An 18,596-nucleotide genomic window follows, 5' to 3' on the forward strand; every position below is an offset into this window, starting at 1 on the left:
TTAAGAGTGGTGGATTAGGGGTGGGAAACATGGAAGTAGTAATTTGCCATGGTACTAAGATGTGGAGAAGTATGACAAGAATTTAGTCAAGGATGAAAAATGACTGCCAAGGAAGGATGTGGGGTGGTGTGGGAGGAACATACCAATCTATATTTTGCCACACTGCGGAAGTTATGATACTAAAAGAGAGAAATAGGAAAAAAACAAAAATGACCCAAAGCTAAAGGAGTAACATAAAGTTAAAATTTTTGCAAGTTTGTTTCCAAGAAATAGCAGAACAAAAACATTTTATTAAGCTACTTTCTAGAAGAGAACCCCACAATTTTAAGAACATTCATTTAATTTTAAACATACGTACTTTTGTTACTCTTAGGTGCTATTTAAATTTGTGTAACTGACATGGAAAAGAAAAATCTTCCCCTGGGTAAACATCTCATCTTACAAATTTGTTAGCTATTTCAAATAAAATTAGAAAAGGCTAACTTCATTATTATGTAGCTTTTTGATAATGTGTAATTAGATCCAGTAAGATTTTTCAGAATGTGTCTTTAATATATTTTCATTCTCAATTACTGCGATAGAAATTTTAAAAATTCAAATTAAAAGTAAATATTAGAATATAGTAAAAGGCAATTAACCTCTCGTAATTATGTATGCATTTATATATACATGTACATACACACATATATGATTTGTTGAGGGTGGGACAATGAGGGTTAAGTGACTTGCCCAGGGTCACACAGCTAGTAAGTGTCAAGTGTCTGAGGCCAGATTGGAACTCAGGTCCTCCTGAATCCAGACCCGGTGCTTTATGCATTGTACCAACTAGCTGCCCCCATATATGATTCATTATTGGTGTGACTCCAATGTGCCTTTTAAAGCAGGAATATTTAACCCTTTTCTATGTCCTAGGGTCCCTTGACAGTCTTTAAATCCCTTCTCAGAAAAAAGTTTTTAAGTGCATGAAAAAATTAGGATTAGGAAGGAAGCAAAATTATATTGAAATATTTATAATTTTAAAATTGATCATGGACCCCTAGTTATGAGACTCATTTTAAGAATAACATTTCCCACTAAATTCTTAGGGATAGCAAATGATCTCTCCTTTAATTCTTTTTTTTTTTTTTGTGAGGCAATTGGGGTTAAGTGACTTGCCCAGGGTCACACAGCTAGTAAGTGTTAAGTATCTGAGGTCAGATTGGAATTCAGGTCCTCCTGAATCCAGGGCCGGTGCTCTATCCACTGCGCCACCTAGCTGCCCCTCTCCTTTAATTCTTAAACAAGTGTTAGAACAATATGTACCTGTTTTCAGTCCTTGTATTTGTACAAATTAGTCAGGTTTTTTCCAGTGCATAGCCTAGTGGCATTCACAAGGTCAAGCAAGGCACGCCAGAAGTTGCAGAGGACCTTTGTAAAATTATGTCCTTTACTTAAGCTGCTCCAGGAGTAAAATAACTAGTTGTTCCATTTCATTTTTTGGAAAGATTATCATATTTTTAGTATCTTTCTCCAGTATCCTAAGAAATCCTTCTGGATCAACCATGTCCTCCTTTCCATTTTGCGAAGCTAGTCAGCAGTCAAGACAACTGTATTTGATATTTTAAGCACATCAAAATTATTTGCTTTGTACTGACAAAAATAATATTTGTAGTAACTGTTATTATGCATAATTTGCTTCCAAAGCAAATGGAGATTTAAGTGAAGCCTGAAGTGAATAAATGATTAAAATAAACTTAAATATATAGTCTAAGTTCAAAGAAAAATTAATCTGGTGATCATTATTTAATATTACATATTAAAACCTTATTTTTGTTTTCTGTAAAGTGAAGGATTTGGACTAGTTGAACAACATTCATTTTTGCTGTACATTTGTGATCCTGTGATAGATATTTCTTGTATCTAGTTATTTCCTTTACTGTTTTGCTAAATTCTCCTCTGCCCTCTTCTCCCTTCTTTTCTTCTACTCTCTCCTTCCCTTCCCTTTTTCCTCCCCTCTCCTTTGATGAAAGCTAAGGACATTATCAAGAGGGTCATTTCAATGCATCATTTGTCTTAAGTTTATTCTGGGTTAGAAGCCAAATTTAGAGCCTTTCTAGCAGAAACTTCATCCTTGACTCAAATCAATGGCATGAAAATTGGCTAAGGTATATGGTTGGCTTATTCTATTCTTTGAGAAATTAAGACAAGAAAATCTCATAGCCTTTTCTGGCACCTTATTGCTTTGCCTACTGAATAAATGGATGCAACATTGCCTGTGGCTGTATATCCCAAACTCTCCATATTTTATTAGTGATAATCAAAAGAAAAGGACACTTGGATACCAGGCTGCCCCATTACAATATTTCCTAATTAGAACCAATTGTAGCTCTGAAACTGCACATTTTTGAGTATGGAAAACAGTAAGAAAAAGGGACACATACCCTCTTCATGGACTCCCACTTAGCCATCTGCTTCCTTAAAGCTAACATAATTAGATGCTTGGATGTTAATTCATTTTTTTTCTAGAATCTTTTCCAATCCGGCCAGATCTACCAGTGCTTAAGGTTTTAGGAAAAATATAGTCAGGAGTGTGACAGGTTTGCTAATAAATCTTCGCAAAAATTGCATAAGAATTTCATACTTGTCATGGCTAATTAGGGCAAAAGATAAAAACAAAACTTGAATTTTTTCTTTTTAACTGTCATAAAAATGAGCTTAAATCATGTTTATGTAAATATGTGTGTGTGCATAATATATATGTATATATAGTTTCAGTTTCTCATCTGTTCTTCAGTCCTGGATAATCAATTACCTGTTGGACATTTCAAGCTGTATGTCTTAGAGTAATTTATTCATTTAGTATATTAAAAACTGAACTCAGGTGCAGCTAGGTGGCACAGTGGATAAAGCACTAGCCCTGGATTCAGGCAGACCTTTGTTCAAATCCAGCCTCAGACACTTGAAAATTACTAGCTGTGTGACCCTGGGCAAGTCGCTTAACCCTTATTGCCCCACCAAAACAAAACAAAACAAACAAAAATAAACCAAACCCTGAAGTCACTGTCTCTTCCCACCTACTCTGCCAGGCCCCTCCCCTTTTCCAAAATTCCCTATTTCTGTGGAACACATCATGGTCCTGGTATTTTAGTTTTCTAATTTCTGCATTATTTTGGACTCTTCACTCTCCCTTAACCCAAATAATCCAATTAGTTGCCCTAAAACATGCTATTTTTACAATCACATCTCTCTTCTGACTCCTTATCTTCCTCCCCCCTTAGTTCAGATTTTCATCACCTCTCAGTTAGATTACTGCCACAGCCTCCCCATGACCACCCTGTCTCAAGTTGCTCCAGATTCCAGAATATCCTATAACAAATTTGCTAAAGCAATTTTCCTTAGGGATAGATCTGATCAAATGATTCTCCCACTCAGTGTACTCTGGTAGCTTCCAATTGCCTCTAGGTTAACACGTAGACAGTATTTACCTTTTAAAACCTGACTCAACTTGGCCTTGATCTACCTTTCAGCCTCATTGGACATCACTCTTCCAATACTCAGCGACCCAGCCAAACCGTCAGTTCCTCATTAGTGGAACTGCATCTCTCCTCTCCATGACTTTACCCTGGTCCTCCTCCATGTGTGGAATATCCTTCCTCTTTCCTTTCATCTCATATGGTCACTTTCTTGCTTTAAGATGCAGCTCAGGGGGCAGCTAGGTGGCGCAGTGGATAGAGCACTGGCCCTGGAGTCAGGAGGACCTGAGTTCAAATCCGGCCTCAGACACTTAATACTTACTAGCTGTGTGACCCTAGGCAAGTCACTTAACCCCAATTGCCTCACCAAAAAAAAAAAAAAAAGATGCAGCTCAGGCACCATCTTATGAATGAATGAATACTTTCCTGATCTCCACAAATCTTATTTCATTCCCTCCTAAATTACCTTGTATTGAACTACTTTGTATATGTGTACTTATTAACTTAGTATTTCTGATATATACATTGTAACCTGAATTTTCTATTTATTTCATTCTAATGTAAGATCCTTGTTTTATTTATTGTACTTATATTCTTAGCATCTAGCACAGTGCCAGGCATACTGCAGGTTTTTAATAAATACTTGGTAATTGATTTCTACATCTGTATCACTGAAAGGGAAATCATTTGAGATGAGACATATGGAGAAGTATTTTACAAAAAGTGTTTGACCTCCCTCTGAAGTGTCTTGTTTGGGCAATTTCTAATAACTGCTTGCTAAGGAGAATGACTTGTACATAATAGAAATAGGCTGAGTTAGCAGAAGGACATTCGACTAGGAATCAAGTTTCCAGCAGCAGAATTAGAAGGACTGTTAGGGACCAATCTAGTCCAAATCCTTAATTTTAGAGATGAGAAAACTGAGGTCCAGGGAGTTTAAGTGACTTGTGTAAGGTTACATGTGTGTGATTTGATCTGAGGCCCTTTGGATCCAGAATCATTGTCCTTGCCACCATACCACATGGTCTCACAGTAAATGAAATTAAATGTCACCTCAATATTAGGATAATATATTTTATATATATATACACACATACATACATATATATAAAATATGTCATATTTCATAGATGTGAACTCCTTAATTTCATTCAGATTCTCTCCTGGCAAAAAATCCAATGATTTTTGCATATTTACATATATGAAAAATTATTGCATATACTACATAAATCACAGAAATCAATTGCAGAAGTAATATATTATATTTATATATGTCAAAAATCATTGGAATATTAAGAGACAGATACATACATACACACATACATGCACATAGGTGCTCGCCAAAGCACATAATTCTTTTAGGTGTAATAGTTAGGAACTTAACATATCTTAAACTAAAATAAATACCTGCTACCATAACATATACCTGGCCTCAGACAATCACTAGCTGTGTGAACCTGGACAAGTAACTCAATCATTATTTGCCTCATTTTTTCATCTTTAAAATGAGCTGGAGAAGTAAATGGCAAAACACTTCAGTATCTTTGCCAAGAAAACCCTATGGACAAAAGTCCATGGAGTCAGGCAGAGTCAGACACAACTGAATAATTGAACAACAAAAACCATGATCTATAGCACTAAACAAAATCCAAGAATCATCTTTGGTTGCCAAAATCAATTTTCAGTATTTGTTTTGAAGGGACTAACTCTCTTTCTTTTGTTCAATTTTTTAAAAGAATATAGCAATAGACTTTTCTATATGTTCAATAAAACATGAAGAATATAATTTGCTATCCCAGCTGCAAACTGGAGAACATTGACCTCTTATGTGAGAATTAGTAATAAAATGACAATTACAAGGTATAGGAATGAGTTGGAGGGAAAATGGGGAAATGGACAATCTTGATAAATTAAATGCTGAATAACCCAAAGGAAAAGCTTTTGTTAATTCTCCCCAAACTGTCTACAGTGTTGTACCCTCCAACATATGTTCACACACTTGTAACCAGACACAGACACACACACACACACACACACACTGAAAAATAAAAAAAAATACTTAAGCTCTTAGATTTTTCTAAATAAAACATGTTTGTCAGCAAGTTTGGGCATCAATCAGCCTCAGTAAGGGAGGTCCGTGGTTGTTGTGTTTCTGATGAATCTGGACTGTGTCTGAATTTACAGAATACTTTCTTATCAGGAGTTTTCCATATCAGTTAAATCATACATTTGGACAAAATCAAAACAAAAAGTAAATCACCAATTTGATTTTTTTTTTACTTGTTTGTCTGTCAGTATATTTCCTATGTAAATAACTTCCATGACATTAATAGCTGTGTGACTCCAGGCATGCTGCTGAGAGAGAGAGAGAGAGAGAGAGAGAGAGAGAGAGAGAGAGAGAGAGAGAGAGAGAGAGAGAGAGAGAGAGAGAGATCCCAGGGTCATTTATGGATGCCAAGCTTGAGTAGTGAGGGGTTTCTTTCTCAAGATCAGAAACTAGATGATGGTTTGAGCTGGTTATCTAAGGCAGAAGAAGAGAAGTGACTCAGGTTGCTTCAGTTGACTAGGACTTTGATCCAATCAAAAGTGCAAGTGTTAACTCTTTATGGACATTGGGACCATTTAGGATAAGTGATTCCATATTGGAGTTCTGTCATTATAACTATAATATCAAACAATATAAAACACACAATTATCAAACCTCTCATTTTACAGATGAAGAAACTGGGGAACAAGAATCTTAAACATCCTCTCCAAGATCACAGAGCTGACAAGTAGAATAACTGGAACATAAAACCCACAAGACTTTCCACTATTCCATGCTGTTTCTCTTTGAATATGAAATAATATAGAATTAAGCTCATAATAGGAGGGAATAATCCACCTGTACATCTCCATTCACACCATAGCTGCATTGCTATGTTTAATTCTCAGAAGTGTCTTAAAAAAAGACATTGATAAATTTTCTAGGTCTCATTTCTGAGTAGGTGAAATTTCTCTTTGGCACCACCCTATCTCCCTCTTCTATTTTATAATTATCCTTTATCGGGTGCCCAGTGCCTTTATAGTACTCTCTGGATGTCACCTTCCCCAGATTCTTAACCTCACAAAAAAGCTGTTAAACCTCCTACTTATGCCTCTCCTCCATCAAAATCTATATTCCTTATGACTGTTCTCATCCAAGTATTAGAAAGAAAGCTTTCTGATTAAAAGGGTTCATATGAAGGTGAATGAACAGTAGCTTACTTAACCCCCACGGGAATTTTTACTTTGTAAGAAATTGCTGAATACAAATAGACCTCAGATTATATTTCAAAAAGAAAGAAGGGAAGAATTTCAGGTCTTGTGGGATACTCTATCTATCTATATCTATGGTATTTATCTATCTAGTCATTTATTATATAATTGTCAATTATCTGTCATCTATTTGTCATTTATCATCTATGCATTCCTCAAAGCAAAGCACATTAATGAATTTCTCACTCTATCTTCACATAATTCTCTTTGAATTCCAATTCTTCCAGAATTAGAGTAAAGCATTAGACTAATTAATAAGGGAAACAAAGGGAGTAAGAGTCCTCCACCTCATCCCAAGTAAATTATAGATCTTGAATCACTCCTGCCCAAGTAGATATCTACCTTGGAGGAGATATCTACCTTGCTGCTGATAACAGCAAGCAGTAACAAGAATATTTTGTTATAGATTTAGATTTCTATGGCATTTGTAGTAATATGATGTCAAAAAATAGAAGAAAAAACCCTGAATTTGGAAGAAAAAGACTTAGTTTGGATTCCTGACTCTGCTACTTTTTACTCATTTGAAGGCAATTTTCCTCATTTGTTTAACAAAAAAGAGGCAAAAGGATTGCAAGGGAATAGAGCTAACATCCACATTCTAGAAGTCTGAGGATACTGGCTCTATTGCTTAGGACCATAGACCCAAAGTTGGAAGTAATCTCTGAGATCCTTTGGTTTCACTCCCTCATTTTACAGATGTGAATAAGTGACTTGTCCAAGAATTAGAATGCATCAGAGAAAGGATTTGAAGCTAGGTCCTCTGATTTCAGAGCAACTGATCTTTCCATTGCTACATGAGTGACCTTGGACATATCAATTGTCCTCTCTAGGGGTCAACTTCTTCAACTGTAAAATGAGAGGGGTTTGGACTAGGTAGTGTCGTGACATGAGTCTTGATTTAGGAAGCAGAAGATCTGGGTTCAAATATGAGTCCTCTTGATAACCTGATTGACTTTGGACAAGTCACTCCCCTTATCTTGGCCTCAGTTTTCTCATTTGTTAAATAAAGTTGTTGGACTAGGTGAGATCTTTTCCAGTTCTACATATATGATCAAGTGACAAGATTTTGTTTAAGATCCCTCTCAACTCTAAAATCCTATGTTTTCATGAATTTTGCATTGGCAAGAAGCATGGTATAATGGATTAAATTCTGCACTTAAGGATATGGAAGACTAGCATTCAAATCCTCCCTCTAACAGTCTGCTTGTAACCATGGGCAAGTCACTTAACTTCTCTCACTCTCATTTTTCTATTTGTGTAAAATGGGGGAGTTGTATTAAATGGTCTCTATAGTCCCTTTCAGCTTTCAATCTCTTGAGTTGTCTCTTTGAGCTCTCAGTCTATATTTCTGTGAAATATGATGTGGTTTTTTTTCTGGCTTACTGGGATTTTATATTTTATACAATTCATTTTTTTTGTAGATAGAACCTATCCCATAAAGGAATTTTTGATGCCCTCCTATCTCCTAATGGAATGCATTTACCTCTTTTCAGTACACTTCTGCTCTGACTTATGATGCTGTCCAGGTGATGACTGAAGCTTTCCGCAATCTGCGTAAGCAAAGGATTGAAATCTCCAGACGTGGAAATGCTGGAGATTGTCTTGCAAACCCCGCTGTGCCCTGGGGACAAGGAGTAGAGATAGAAAGGGCACTAAAACAGGTGAGTCTTTCTAATATGATGGTGAATGAAGATGTGCAAGAATTTTTTTTTTTTCAGAATTTCTTCTGTACATTGGACTGGGAGTCCTTCTATCACGTGCTCCTTTTTCCCAAGCAGGAAGCTGTGTTTTAGCTATAGAAAGGAGAGTTCATAAGTGAAGGAAAAGCTTTGAAATATATCTTTTTCTTTACTTGCAAATACATACAGAGTAATTAGGCTACGTTATGTGTGTGAGGTTAATTTATGTGTGGTTCCTTTCCCTTTTCTTTATGTAGGTTCAAGTGGAAGGTCTTTCAGGAAATATAAAGTTTGACCAGAATGGAAAAAGAATAAATTATACAATCAACATCATGGAGCTCAAAACTAATGGGCCTCGGAAGGTAAATTACTTAGTGACTTTAAAGGCTGTCTTCTGCTATGTGATGTGGGAAGGTAGGTGATTCAGTACCACCCTCAACCAAGAGGTCTCAGAGATGAGATGTATATTTGCAAAGAGTTTAGTAGTCTTCTAATATATAATACATTTAATACAACACATTTTAATAGTCTTCAAAAGTACAGAAATATTTTCATTGTTTATTCCCAAACATAAACCTAGCAACACCAGGTAAGTACTGTGAAACTTTAATTTACATTTTAAGAAGTGTAAATTGAATTGTGCTACTTTTCTATTAAGACCAAGACTGAAAAGAAATTAAATATGAGAGGAAAAATGTAATGCTGATGGACTGACTACTAATTTCTGTCTTGAATGTTATTTCAAAGAGTAATCTGATATAAGCAAACATCCAAATACTGCATTTCTTAGCCTCTATGTCCACTGTAAAATTAAAATTAATTTTTTTCTAAGTTTTTTATTTATATTTCCAACTGTCTGCCCTCCAAAAATGTCCTTGGATATTTATGCATATGGGTGAATGAGTGAAAATAAAATGGACAACACAACTAGACAAAAATTGATGACCATATCTTTCTTATCTCTTAATTTTTGTTTGCACTCTGTTTCTATTAGCATCATGTGTAGAAAGGATGTATCTCTACATTCACAAAGTTATAGTTAATTTGTGAACATCTTAGGTGTGGGAAGAATGAGTTGAATGTACTAAAATGCTTTCTTATTGGAAAGGTCATTCATCAGTATGCCTACCTCCTACAACCTTTTTCAGATTGGATATTGGAGTGAAATGGACAAAATGGTGGTGACACTTACTGAAATCCCTTCAGGGAATGACACCTCTGGACTAGAGAATAAGACTGTTGTTGTCACCACAATCTTGGTAATTATTTAAATCTGTGCATCCATTGTTTGTTGTTTTTTTGTTTTGTTTTGTTTTTCTTTTTCCTTATGGGAAGATCATTATTGCTTATAATTCTATCTTTCAGTTCCTGATACAAATAGCAAATTTTATATGATTGTCATCATCGACATCAAAACCAATTATCAATTTCCTTTTATGTGTGAAGTATTTTACTTGATCCTGAGGAGGCAAGAGTAATCCTCTGCACTTGGACATTGCTGCCTTTTAGAAGACTGAAGTCTAGATGGGAAGATACAATGTCTACATGTGAAAAAAAAAATCAGGGATAATCCAAATGTCTATGATCAAGTGATCTAGTACACACAAACACACAGAGTGGTTGATGTTTATATAGCTCTTTACAGTTTACAAAGTGTATATTTAATGCTCACAGAAACATGATAGATAGTAGTGTGATTATTATTGTGCTTGCTTTATAGATTTAGAAAACTGGATAGTCATGTAGTTAGTAATACTGGAGTCTTCTGATTCCAAATATAATGCTTTCCTTCCCTCTGTTACACTGTACAGTAGAAATAAAAGATGAAAGATAGGAGAGCCAGCATGGTATGGCAGATGGTATTTGTTGCTATTTAGTAACTTCTGACTCTTTCTGACCCCATTTAGGGTTTTTGGACAAAGACATTGGGGTGGTTTTAGATTTCCTTTTCTGCCTCATTGTATAGATAAGGAAGCTGAGGCAAAAAAAGGTTAAATGACTTGTCCAGGGTCACGCAGCTAGTAAGTATCTATGACTTCATTTAAACTTAGGTCTTCTAGATTCCAGGAAGCCTCTGGGTCAAATTCTCTATTTCATGCTTCCTAGCTCTGTGATTAGAGGCATTAATTAATTACTCTTGGCCTTGATTTTTTTTATCAGTAAACTGAGAAGGTGGAATATCCTCCAAAATTCCTTCCAGCTCTCAATTTATGATCCTAGATCATTTTTGTTGGCTGGGACTATTGTGCAAGATGTGAAATTTGACTAGCCTTTTGTACACAAGAATAAAGGGAGGTGGAGGCAAATGTTGGCTTTTCTGGAGAACTCTCTCATTTTCTGCTATTAATATAATCATGTATCCAAACAGAATCTTTTATTTCTTTAAAGTATATTTAAGGGGCAGCTAATTGGTGTAGTGGATAAAGCACTGGCCCTCAATTCAGTAGGACCTGAGTTCAAATCTGACCTCAGACACTTGACACTTACTAGCTGTGTGACCCTGGGCAAGTCACTTAACACTAATTGCCCCACAAATAGATAGATAGATAGATAGATAGATAGATAGATAGATAGATAGATAGATAGATAGATAGATAGATAGATAGATAGACAGCTAAAGTATATTTTAAAAGGACCTAATTTTTCACTATCTTATGCTATACTTTTCCAGTAATAAAGTGATATTTTGGTCCATACTCTATAGTCCAGAGTAATTTGGGGATTAACCTCATCTTTCATTCCTTTTTCTTAATATACAATAAGAACAATATCTTATTCAACTTCTATTTAGGGTGTGACTACCCATTTTAAAATGTAGTGTGAATCAAAGTGATATATTCAGCAAATGTCCCTGTTACAGTTGGCTTTAAGTTTTAATTAAAAACTGTAGTATTTACCCTGTTTCTGCTATGCAACAAAAGCAGTTTCCTACAGGTATGGAACCAAAAAAAAATATTCATCCTACTTCTAATTTTTTGTCTCTGCCAAAACATTAAGCACGTTGCATTAAGCACTTTCTTTTCTGATAAAAATTGAAAATTGGACAAAAATTAATTCCCTTTATAAATCCATCCCTTGGGGCCTTTTCTGGTAGTTGAATAAAGGGCTTGGGGGGAAGAGAGCAAAAAAGAGGGTTTTATTTGATATCTGGTTCAACTGACCCATAGCATAGCTGCTACAACAACAACAATAATGGGTAGGTAATGTTTATATCATGCTTTAAATGACAGAATGGTTCTATAGTAAGCACTCATTGATTGATTTATACTCATTTGTTAATATAGTAAGTACTAATATACTTACTAATATAGTAAACTTGTTGATTGATTTGATTCAAATACCTTGTCTTCAAATTCTGTCATAATATTGAGCTCAAGAGTGAGTGGATACCCAAACACAGAAATAGATGACAATGAAGTATGTAAAGGTGATTTTTTACTATGTACACTTTCACTGGCATAAAATGTCAGAATGCTCCCTAGATTATGGGAGCAGGAGTGAGCACTCTTTCAAACTAAGAGAACATATGTGGGAGATGTACATCTCTCTACACATGGGTAGGCAATATACTATAGTTAACAGAATACTGAATTTAGAGTCAGGAAAACCTGAGTTCTGATTCTCTATGATAGTTACTAGCCGTGTGATCATGAGCAAGTCATTTAACCTCTATGAATTTTAGTATCCTCATCTGTAAATAATGGTTATATTTGTGAATTCTCCTACACAAGAATGTTGGTGGGCTCAAATGAGATTTTGTACGTAAAGCCCTTTTCTCTAAAGATACTATATGAATGTCAGCTATGATGGTGATGATTGTGAGGTTGTTCAGGCTAAAATATAAACAATGTAATAAAAGTCTTAGGTAAGATAATGGATGGAAAATCATTATATTTTTAAAGGACATTTGGAAATTAGGTAGCTCAAACTTTGGGGCTGATAAGAAGTAAATGTATTGTCCTTGTAAAAGTCTCAAGGCTGTTATGATGTTGTGAAGATTATTGTATTGAATAGAACACAGGTCTGATTCAAGATAGCATTTCTTTTTTTGTTATTGTACTAAAAAATACTTATTCTTATAATAAAATAACTTACTTTACTTTGCTTTTCATTACTTTCCTTATCTGTAAATTGAATAGATTGGATTAGAAGATTTTTAAGAGTTCTTATGCTTTTACCATTTTATAATTTTATGATGGAGGAGCATAAGCTTTTATTGTTTTCCACCCTATCTATTGACCTTTCTTATTTATTGATGATTGAATGTGGTTTAATTCTGGCCTCTATGATATTTTTCCCCTAAGAGAGGAATAAGAGATTCTATGAAAAAGAAAAAGGAAAAACTATTGGGAAGCTTATTTCGCAAGAAACTATATATTTGCAGATGGGAGAAGAGGAAAAAAAAATATATATGACATGTTCTATTTTCCATAGTTTTAGTGATGCTAATAAGAGTTACTGTTATTTTGGGGGTCAGCTCAAAGATTTTGCTGGAATGTTATCTCTATATATCTAGATCTCTATATGTATATATCTAGATGACTATATCTATTTTTCTATATATATGTGTGTGTATATATTTTCAAGGTCTTTTATATGTATATATAGAGAGATATAGATAAGTATATATATATAAACATATATATATATATATATATATATATATATATACACACACACTTGTATAGATAGATGATAAAGAGAGAGCCTGTGAATTTTAACCACATCATGTCTTCTAATGAATAGTTCTAGAATGTTAAGTTGATTGAACAAAGAAACAAATCAGTTACCCATAAGAATTTTGGGATTTACTTAGGATCTTTCTGGTTTTAGGTGTAATTTAATATATACATGATAAACAAAACTACCTTCAATCAGCTGCAGCATAATTTTTCTAAACAGGAATCCCCATACGTCATGATGAAGAAAAATCATGAAATGCTAGAGGGCAATGAGCGCTATGAAGGTTATTGTGTGGACTTGGCTGCAGAGATTGCCAAACACTGTGGATTCAAATACAAGTTAACCATTGTTGGGGATGGCAAGTATGGGGCCAGGGACGCAGATACAAAGATTTGGAACGGGATGGTTGGAGAGCTTGTATATGGGGTAAGAACACATTGTACTTTTTTGCACTTTTATTCAAATTATTCAACTCTATTGTTTATATATCCCCCCCAAAGTCCATATATCTGGATGCATAACATTACTGGGTGTATACTAGCTCATATTCATGTGATATAAACATTTCAAATATTAGAGAATTCAACCAGAATTTACAATGAAGATTAACTGAAAGATGGACCATAATCTATGTTTCCTCTCCCTTTTAGCAGATGGCCAGATGCTTTGTTCTAATTCTGGAAAGGTCATGTTAGAGAAATAGAGATTCAGAATAAATATATGCTTACCATAGTCAAGCCAGATGGGTGTGTTGTGTATATTGAAAAAGGAGGGATATTTGGGGAGTAATTCTCTATTTTGTTTCCCCTTCGTCTGGACTCTACCAGTGAGATGATCATTGCCATTTTCTTGCTATCCTAGTCTTCATCTCCACTTGAAGGGATGTCCTTACTAACTATGGTTCTCATCATTCTGATCTTTTGTTTCCCTTACAGAAAGCTGATATTGCAATTGCTCCATTAACTATTACATTGGTGAGAGAAGAGGTGATTGACTTTTCCAAGCCTTTTATGAGCCTCGGGATCTCAATTATGATCAAGAAGCCTCAGAAATCCAAACCAGGAGTGTTTTCATTTCTTGATCCCTTAGCCTATGAAATCTGGATGTGCATTGTCTTTGCCTACATTGGGGTCAGTGTAGTTTTATTCCTGGTCAGCAGATTCAGCCCCTACGAGTGGCACACTGAGGAGTTTGAAGATGGACGAGAAACACAAAGTAACGAGTCAACTAATGAATTTGGGATATTTAATAGTCTCTGGTTTTCCCTGGGTGCCTTTATGCAGCAAGGATGCGATATTTCGCCAAGGTTGGTTACATACCCATTTCAACTTTGTGCATTTTAGGTCTCCAAAAGATGTTCATGGTACTTATAGATTTGCTCTAAAGATGACACCAGATGCCAACTTCTTGTCCAAGCACAAATTCCTGGAAGGACAGACTGTTGGCCATGGGCAGTGAAATATTTGGTCAACACTCATCAAGCGTTGATCATGTATTTCTCTGGTGAATTTATATGTACCATGGAGAGGCTATAAAATGCATAAGGTCCTTGTCATTCCATGCCTTCTTGGAGGGGTACCGTGTTTTTGCTGCATATTCCTATTTTACAGTTATCTGTGTATCTAAGCCACAGAACTGTATATGGGAACAACAGGTAACTTGATTCAAGTGCTTCAAAAGCAGCAGGTCACCCCCAAAAGCTATTTTTTCTATTCCTCTACTCATTCTTCACCCATAACAATAAGATGAGATGGGATCATGAATGTCACATGGCAAACTTTCGGTGTTATTGAAGAAAAAGGTGGTAATCTATAATTTCTAAGAATCTAGGGCAATTTACTAAGATCACAAATAATAGTGAATTTTAAAAAATATTGAAAAGCATGCGAATGGCATAGTATGGAATCAGTTCAGACTTGTATTCCTAAGAGTAATTTTACTAAATCTGACGATATTGGACGGACACGCGCGCGCGCGCACACACACACACACACACACACACACTCAATTAAATGGATTAAGTTACACTGTGTGTGTGTGTGTGTGTGTGTATACACCAGATTGTACACCTAAATAAGAAATAGAGCAGAGCAAAAATCTTCTCTTTTGGAGAAATGTTTCAGGATTTTTCTGGTTTTAGTTATATTATAGAACAATCAGGCACCTGGAATATTTTATTTTAATTTGACATGTTTCAGTGCTTGGCTGATTATTTAAACCAACTATCTAAGAAAAATGGTGTGTCTTACTTAATCATCATTTGTATATGTCTTCATTATAATGATATAATGTATCCTTCATGAAATGTATATTTATTGATTATTCCAGAGACCTTAAGACTAGATTGATATCTGTGCCTTAAAATGATAATGGTAGGAGCAAGTGATCTCTTAGGTTTCTTTGAGCTCTAAATCTGATCATTACATTCTCGGACAGAACATTTCAGGAATGGATTGGAATCTAAGAGCTGATGAGGCAAATTTGGCTTATGACAATCTGATATTATACCTTATGGGATGAGTTCTTTTCTTATAGTCAGCTCTGGATATGGAATTTCTTTTTTCAAAATATTTATAACAGTATGGAAATAATCATGGGTGACAAATAGCTTAATTAGGTTACCTCTAAAATATCTTCCAATTATAAGATTCTATAATTGCATAGGAGCAGTTAGGTGTCACAATGGACAAAGCACTGACCCAGAAGTTGTGAAGAACTGAGTTCAAATGTCACCTCAGACACTTACTAGATGTGTGACTCTGGGCAAGTCACAACCCCAATTTCCTTAGACATTGTCATTGCACCCAGATGGCTCTAGAGGAGACAGTGAGGTTGGCGACCTTGCACAGCCCTCCCTCACTTAAATGCAATTCACTGAAAGTCATGACATCACCCCAGTGGCATGGTCCTCTTCAAGAATGAAGGACAAAGAAACAGTAATAACAATGATTGCATACCAGAAACAATGATAAAATCAAATAACTTGTGAAGTAATAGTTGAAAGGATCAGTGAATATTTCCTTATCAATAAGGCTAATCTATGTCAATAAGGGTGAAGTAAAGGGGATTCAAATCTTTTGTCTAGGGTCTATAACATTTCTTATCTATGTGGTTACACCACATTGAAGGGACCAGGAAATACTGGTTAACCACTGTGTGGCACTAAGCTGATTTCTGGTGTGTCAAACAGATTAATCATTTCATTTTCAAATTTCATTCACCTAGCTTTTTAATAGAAAGAAGTGACTTAAATTGAGAAAGAAGAGAGAAAGAAGGACCCAGTTCAGATAATGGCAATCAACTACTCAAATGGGTAGGCTTTGGAGGAGGGTCACTGAAAAGTAGCGGTTGTTTGGCTTCAGAACCCAGTTTTTGTTTTATTTAGCTGTCTAGTCACACCATAAGACTTTTTTCCATAGGAAGTCCTTTCATATGTTGGGATGGAGAGACATTTTATTATATTCCTTAGTTGTTGTTTTTCTTACCTCTTTAGGAGGCTGATGAGCTCTAAAGTAGGTGTGCTTAGATTTCAAAAAAACAAAAGAGAAAGTCATTGAACTACAGAAAATATACGACATGAAACCCAACCATATTTTTAATTTTCCAGGACAGTGGGAAATTAGTAAATATATTGTATAAAAATATGAAAGGTAGGGTTCTATCCAATTTCAAATTATTAAGTTAGGTGTCCCATGCCTTGGTGGCTCTAAAATAGTATGATTCATGAAAATAATACTTGGGGGCCTGCTTGATGATACAGAAATATTCCCCTTCCTTTGGCAAAACTTCGTTTCTTGTATAGTGCTTATGGTAAATGGGTATGTGAATATATACAGACACACACACACACACATATAAATTTATTTACTGCTTTTTTATAAAGCACGGAGACTTCTTTTTACCTATCGTTGACAAAGAGCTTCTTGAAACTAAGCAAACTATGTTTATTAGGGCTAAAAATTGTTTCTTGAGAAAGTGTCTCTAAAAGTCCATTACTAGAAATCTCAAAATGGAATTCATATTACAGTATCAATTTTTTGTACCTCTGTATAACTATTGCTTTTAGTTGTATGTGATGTAAAGCTGAAGAGAAATGGTCATTGTGGGTGGAAGACTTTTAAATGAGTAAAAACCTTAACTTTCAGTGTTAAATGAGGATTCTGATATGTTCAGTGAATTCTCTTAATCCAAAAAGAGAGATCAGGACAGAATAACATGAACAGTAAAAGGCATATAAAAATGCTAATATTTGAGATAGTACATTCTTTATCATCTCTTCCACCAAGAGATTTCTAATGTACAATCTATTTGTGAAACAAGTAAAATGCAATATAAAATAGATATTACCTAATTTATTGTTTAATGGGGCATGCTGAAAGCTAGTCATATCGAATGATCTGTTGAATAAGCTAAATTAAACCTTTTCTCCCGGTTCAATATTAGGTTTTCTTTTACCCTTTGGAAGAATCAAAACATAGAAATGAAAGAAAAGATTCCCTGAAGGTGGTCTGTTCTTGTTTAGTTTCCATGGATTTTGTTTATTTTGTTTATGTTTGTTCTTCATACTGGGTCTCCCTATCCTATCCCTGCTAGAAGGGCTTTTACAGGCCTGATCCCATTATGGATTGGCACAGGAGCTTTAACCAGCTCCATTTCTGACCAGGATAGATTCTCTTCTTTTTAGGAAGCCTGGTTTCTCCCTACTCCCTGTGGGTGACCATATTTGTATTGCACTTATTGTGGATACCCTATCAGATTAATCTACTGCAACTCAGTACTTCCAAATTTGTCATCCATCAGCCTCAGTTTCCATGCTAACAAATATTGGTGTACAGTACCACTCTTATAACAGCAAATATTATAGAGGTGCACCACCATTCCAACTATACATACACACGGAGAGAGCCTTTGAAAAAAAAAATGTGTGTGTGTAAATACACACATACACAATTTATATTTGAAAAGTTCACATGCACATATATATGTATATATGACACATTACATGTGTTTGTACATGGCACATGAATATATGTACATGTATGCACATGTTGTATTGTACTTTTCAAATATACATTATAAATCATATATATTGTATTTATATGTATATACATAGATAATTTTATATATAATTTGCATATATGCTTTATACACAATATACATACATATTAGTATATATGTACCTATGCACATTTGCATGCACTTGGAATAATTATTGAATCATGCAATCAACAAGAGTCCATTAAGTGCCTAATATGCCATTGGATACTGGGGATACAAAAATCTCTATACAAAACAAGCCCTACTTGCACAGAACTTCCATTCTAGTGGAGAAAATACAAAAGAAAGAATGTTGTATTCTTATATGCTTTATGTTATTTTCCACATTTAGTGCAAATTCTTGTAATGATATTTATTGTAGAGAATAAAGGCAAATATTGCTTTAAGTTTATTTTTAATTGACTACTCTTTTAAAGTGGTATTTTAT

At 34.9% G+C, this 18,596-nt stretch overlaps 1 protein-coding gene across 6 annotated transcripts in view; it reads left to right on the forward strand.

Annotated features, from left to right (window-relative positions):
* GRIA2 (glutamate ionotropic receptor AMPA type subunit 2) overlaps positions 1 to 18,596 on the forward strand; it is a 189,834-nt gene that overhangs the window by 138,189 nt on the left and 33,049 nt on the right. For all 6 annotated transcript variants that reach the window (XR_006353611.1, XM_043971832.1, XM_043971829.1 and 3 more), the window contains exons 7-11: positions 8,243 to 8,410; positions 8,686 to 8,790; positions 9,577 to 9,687; positions 13,331 to 13,537; positions 14,047 to 14,417. Coding sequence is in view for 5 of the 6 variants with exons in the window: in XM_043971832.1 (XP_043827767.1) it covers positions 8,243 to 8,410; positions 8,686 to 8,790; positions 9,577 to 9,687; positions 13,331 to 13,537; positions 14,047 to 14,417 (962 nt within the window). In the remaining variant the exon portion in view is untranslated. The remainder of the gene's footprint in view (positions 1 to 8,242; positions 8,411 to 8,685; positions 8,791 to 9,576; positions 9,688 to 13,330; positions 13,538 to 14,046; positions 14,418 to 18,596) is intronic.

Source organism: Dromiciops gliroides, chromosome 6, assembly GCF_019393635.1.
Source record: "Dromiciops gliroides isolate mDroGli1 chromosome 6, mDroGli1.pri, whole genome shotgun sequence".
Lineage (NCBI taxonomy): Eukaryota > Metazoa > Chordata > Mammalia > Microbiotheria > Microbiotheriidae > Dromiciops > Dromiciops gliroides.